Raw genomic sequence first — 3,998 nt, 5'->3', positions numbered from 1 at the left:
ATGATCATTGTGGTCCTTTTCAACCCAGGCCATTCTATGATTCTGGGAGACAAATGCCTCTATGCCTTCAAAATTAAGAATTACCACTTTTCTCAAACACAAAAATCACTGGAGTAGTAATAGCAAAGATACTGACAACCACAATCTAAAACGCCTTTCCTCCTCTGTAGCTACACTGTACCTTGTTGTTTGGCCATTGAAGGAGGTTCAATGGTACAGAAGAAGACAGGCTCCGGAACCTCAACACCTGCCAGCAGAAGTCTCTCTATGTCACCAGTGTTCCTCTGCTCTCCCCCAGCGCTTCTTCCAGCTTGGCGTGCTGCAGCTACAGCTGAAACTTTTGATGACACTAGTGTATCTCCAGTGGCACTCTACAGATCAGTTCCCAATGATTCCACAAGAGAGGAAGCAGTAGGGGATAGGGGGTTGTTAAAATGAAACCAAAGTCATAGAGAACAGCACATCGGTATATGAAAATGTGCTTATGCATTCCAGAATAGGTTACATTTTGGAAAATGTGGGCAAATGATATCTATCCAGCCTGCTCAGGCACTGAAACACTTGATTAGTCAGCAAATGGGACCATGAAAGAAGTATATTCCAACTTATACTGCTGTTTTTTTAAAACTAACTTTCAATATCACTCTGAGGCCTCCCTAGGGCATTACGCAGCATTGGTATTGTGAGAGTTACATTATAAATACAAGGTTAGAACCCTATTAAAATACGTCTTGAGGTTCAGCTCTTTCCACGTATCAGCACAGACTTTCTTACATCATTTATTTACGTCTGCACTGTAATTTTCCAGTTTAGGGGGAAGTTTATTACGTATACTTAAAATAATGCAAATTTGCGTATATAACAACAATCAAGATATGAACATATTTGAGATACAGGAGCACGGAGGTGGAAGACACACTAGTAAAACAAGCTTTTTTTAAGAGTAAGTATTTTCAATTACCTGTTTTAAGCCAACAGCAAGGGCAATGTTTCCAGGCATTAGTGATGGTATTTCAATTTGTTGATCAGCAAAAGGCAAGAGCAGACGGCTCATTCTCTCCCTGCACATTAAATCATTTGTTCATCACTTCAACAGACATCCAAATGCTACACTAACCCACAGCCTGCTTGTACTCACGTGCAACTTTTGTTAATATTATATACAGCCGACTGAGGTTTCAGTGAACCTGAATAAATGCGAATGAAAACTAATGGTCCACGACACTTATCATGCAGAACTTTAAATGCCAGGGCACATAGGTCATCATCATTGTACCACTGTCTGCAAAACAGAAGCCACAAGAAAAAACACACTTATAGGACTAATCCACCTCCAACCCACTCTTATATAAACGTCCACTCACTTAAGAACCTGTATATGTCTAATAGCAATATTAGCAGAGACTTTTATATATACACGTACCAAATATGCTAACTTAAGCTTTTTCAGTTCTAGTAAAATATGGTAGAGGTCATGTGACTCAACCAATACTAGAGATGATCCCCAGACTCCAACACTCCGACTGTAAAATGTATTCTCAGACTAAAAGACTGGAACTCTAATTGCACGGCAGGTTCAGTACTCGATTACTTTTAGGTCTGCACATCTGTACTGTATATTTAACATCTAAAACCAATAAGCATTTGTAAAGATATTAGTGGTCAATATTATTTTCTCTCTTTATACTTTTCCTACTTGCTTTTCCTTTTCATTGACCTTCCCTTTCTTACTTCACTTACAGAAACTCATAGGAACGCTCATGAGGTGCGGGCAAATACAGAGTAATAGCATCCAGTAATGGCTGCACTCCTTTGTTCTTCAATGCACTGCCACAGAGCACTGGTACAGCTTTCTGAGCGAGGGTGACTCTGCGTATGGCAGACTGTAGCTGCAAAAAAAAAAAAAAAAAGGGGCTTTCTGTTGAGTTGTAAACAGCACTTTAACCTTAGCATTCCAGCTACCAGATATTACTATCAGATTTCACTCAAACACCGAGGAAATGACAAACGCTTTTATAGATTTTTTTCATTTACAGAAAAAAAAAATTAACAAAGAATATTTACTACTGGTAAATAGCACCTTTTTCACTTCATTAAGCATGACAATAAGACTATACTATTAGTGTGCCAAAAAATGCCCTAGGAGATCTAACAGACTTCAAACATTGTACTAAAGTACCACTTTGGCATGTAAGTTGTCACCACATAACCAGCAGGCTTTTCAGGTAGCAGTAAGTATTCATAAAGTGATTCCAGAAACTGGGAATAAGCAGATTATAGCAAGTAATGCACACAACACAGAGTAAGAAAGATGACTGGAACTACCACGTTTGTCTTGGGCAGCAGCATTTGCACAGACAGTACACTGTGCTGTTGCAGGGCAGTGCCATCTGCAAGCATATGGATGGCTGATGGACAGCCAAGTTACTTATCAGAACTGCTGTCAGTATCTGCTCTTGCATGCACAGTGCTGCCCAACACCTTCCATTGGCTGGAGATAGCCTGCAGAGGCCCAGTTCTCAAGAACAATAAAGATTAGTTGCTTCATTAAATTACTCAGAAGGATCCTGTTTCAAGATTTTAAACAACGCTGATTTTTGCATACGTCTTTGCAGTGTGAAGATGTTACTTTCACACTGATTATAAGCTTTGCCAGCTTCTAGTCCTCCATGTAAAAGTGCCTGTGTTCTGTTGTTTTAGTACAGTCATTATTTGGTGTTGCATTTATAAGTTCTCATCTTTCCCCTGTAACAACTTTATTGGCAAAGCCCATTTATTCCAGTACAAATTTGATAGACATCAATATGTTATTTACAGACAAGAATAATTAATTTATTCACTTCTACCAGTTAAAAAAATATTTTAGCAAGGCTATCATTTTCCAGTCAGAGCATGTGAGACTGTGCTACTAAATTCAAACTACAAAAAAATCACTCTTTTTTATTCAGAAAGTTTTGCCTCACCAGTTTCAACATGTAATGTCTCAAGAGCCAACCAACTCCTCGCGACTGAAATGCTACTTTTGTTAGCGAGACCCTGTAGTTCAGACACACGAGGCTGATTCTATCTGGAGATTTCATCACGTTTCTCTAAACTTTTTTGCAGCAGCCTGTCAATGAAGATCACCCATAAAGGTTGAACTGTTACAGCTCAGCCCTGCATGTTGAGAATTACCATATTATCATATATAATTCATATTAAGCTCGAATGTATTCTGTCCTAAGTTCACCATACCATAGAATCACTATAAAATCTGGTGAATTTTTTGTTCATTAAAAAATGCACAACTGTAAAACCGTATCTGCACAGTATCAGACGTATCAGGCAAAGTAGTCCCAACCTTCAAGATGAAAGATACTGAAAATATATTTATAAATAACAAAAAGTAAAAATTACCTTGTTGGATGGTATTAGGTCAAAATTTTCACTGTATTCTCCTAGAATCAGTTCAGCAAATTCATCATCCAGATCTGCAACCTTCAATAGAACAGTTCTGCCTTATTATTTGGTAGATAGTAGTTTCCACACTGGTCACAAAAGATAGTTAGAAAATTCAGCAAAATAGAGAAGGAATTAAGCTTTTAAACATATCAGAGATCATAAACTTAAGCAGTACAGAAGATACATTTCACATCTCCTATCTCAACTCACTTATTATAAATTTTCTCCTCAGATTTACGAGTATCATTTAAATTTCATATTAAAAAATAAATCCTTCACTTGTATTACAGAATGTTACTTATAAGCAAAACTGTTTCATCCCTCTCTCAATAATGCAACTATTGTGAGAGCTAAGCAAAGCATGTTAAATTATTTTTAAAAATGCAGTATTTTAATTATATTCTACTTGACAGCATAAGCTAGGTAGACAAGCTTTTGCAGTCCTTCCCAGTGTTCAAGGCTTTTATACTGCTTTTGCAGAATTAATCTCCTCTGAAGAAAAAAAGCAAGAGCCTTTACAGAACCAGTTTTACAGAGAAAATTATGCAAATAATAGT

At 37.4% G+C, this 3,998-nt stretch overlaps 1 protein-coding gene across 1 annotated transcript in view; it reads right to left on the bottom strand.

Annotated features, from left to right (window-relative positions):
* Nucleotides 1–29: 29 nt before the first annotated feature.
* The window catches only part of LOC104909269 (ribosome-releasing factor 2, mitochondrial-like), a 6,239-nt gene continuing 2,270 nt past the window's right edge, over nt 30–3,998 (bottom strand). Inside the window, exons 2-6 of the mRNA XM_010725570.3 lie at nt 3,397–3,497; nt 1,741–1,889; nt 1,139–1,282; nt 962–1,061; nt 30–371 (exon numbers count right to left, since the gene is read on the bottom strand). Coding sequence (XP_010723872.1) covers nt 171–371; nt 962–1,061; nt 1,139–1,282; nt 1,741–1,889; nt 3,397–3,497 — 695 coding nt within the window. The 3' untranslated portion in view covers nt 30–170. The remainder of the gene's footprint in view (nt 372–961; nt 1,062–1,138; nt 1,283–1,740; nt 1,890–3,396; nt 3,498–3,998) is intronic.

This window comes from Meleagris gallopavo, chromosome Z, assembly GCF_000146605.3.
Source record: "Meleagris gallopavo isolate NT-WF06-2002-E0010 breed Aviagen turkey brand Nicholas breeding stock chromosome Z, Turkey_5.1, whole genome shotgun sequence".
Taxonomy (NCBI): Eukaryota; Metazoa; Chordata; class Aves; order Galliformes; family Phasianidae; genus Meleagris; species Meleagris gallopavo.
This window is presented reverse-complemented; position numbering and strand designations above follow the sequence as displayed.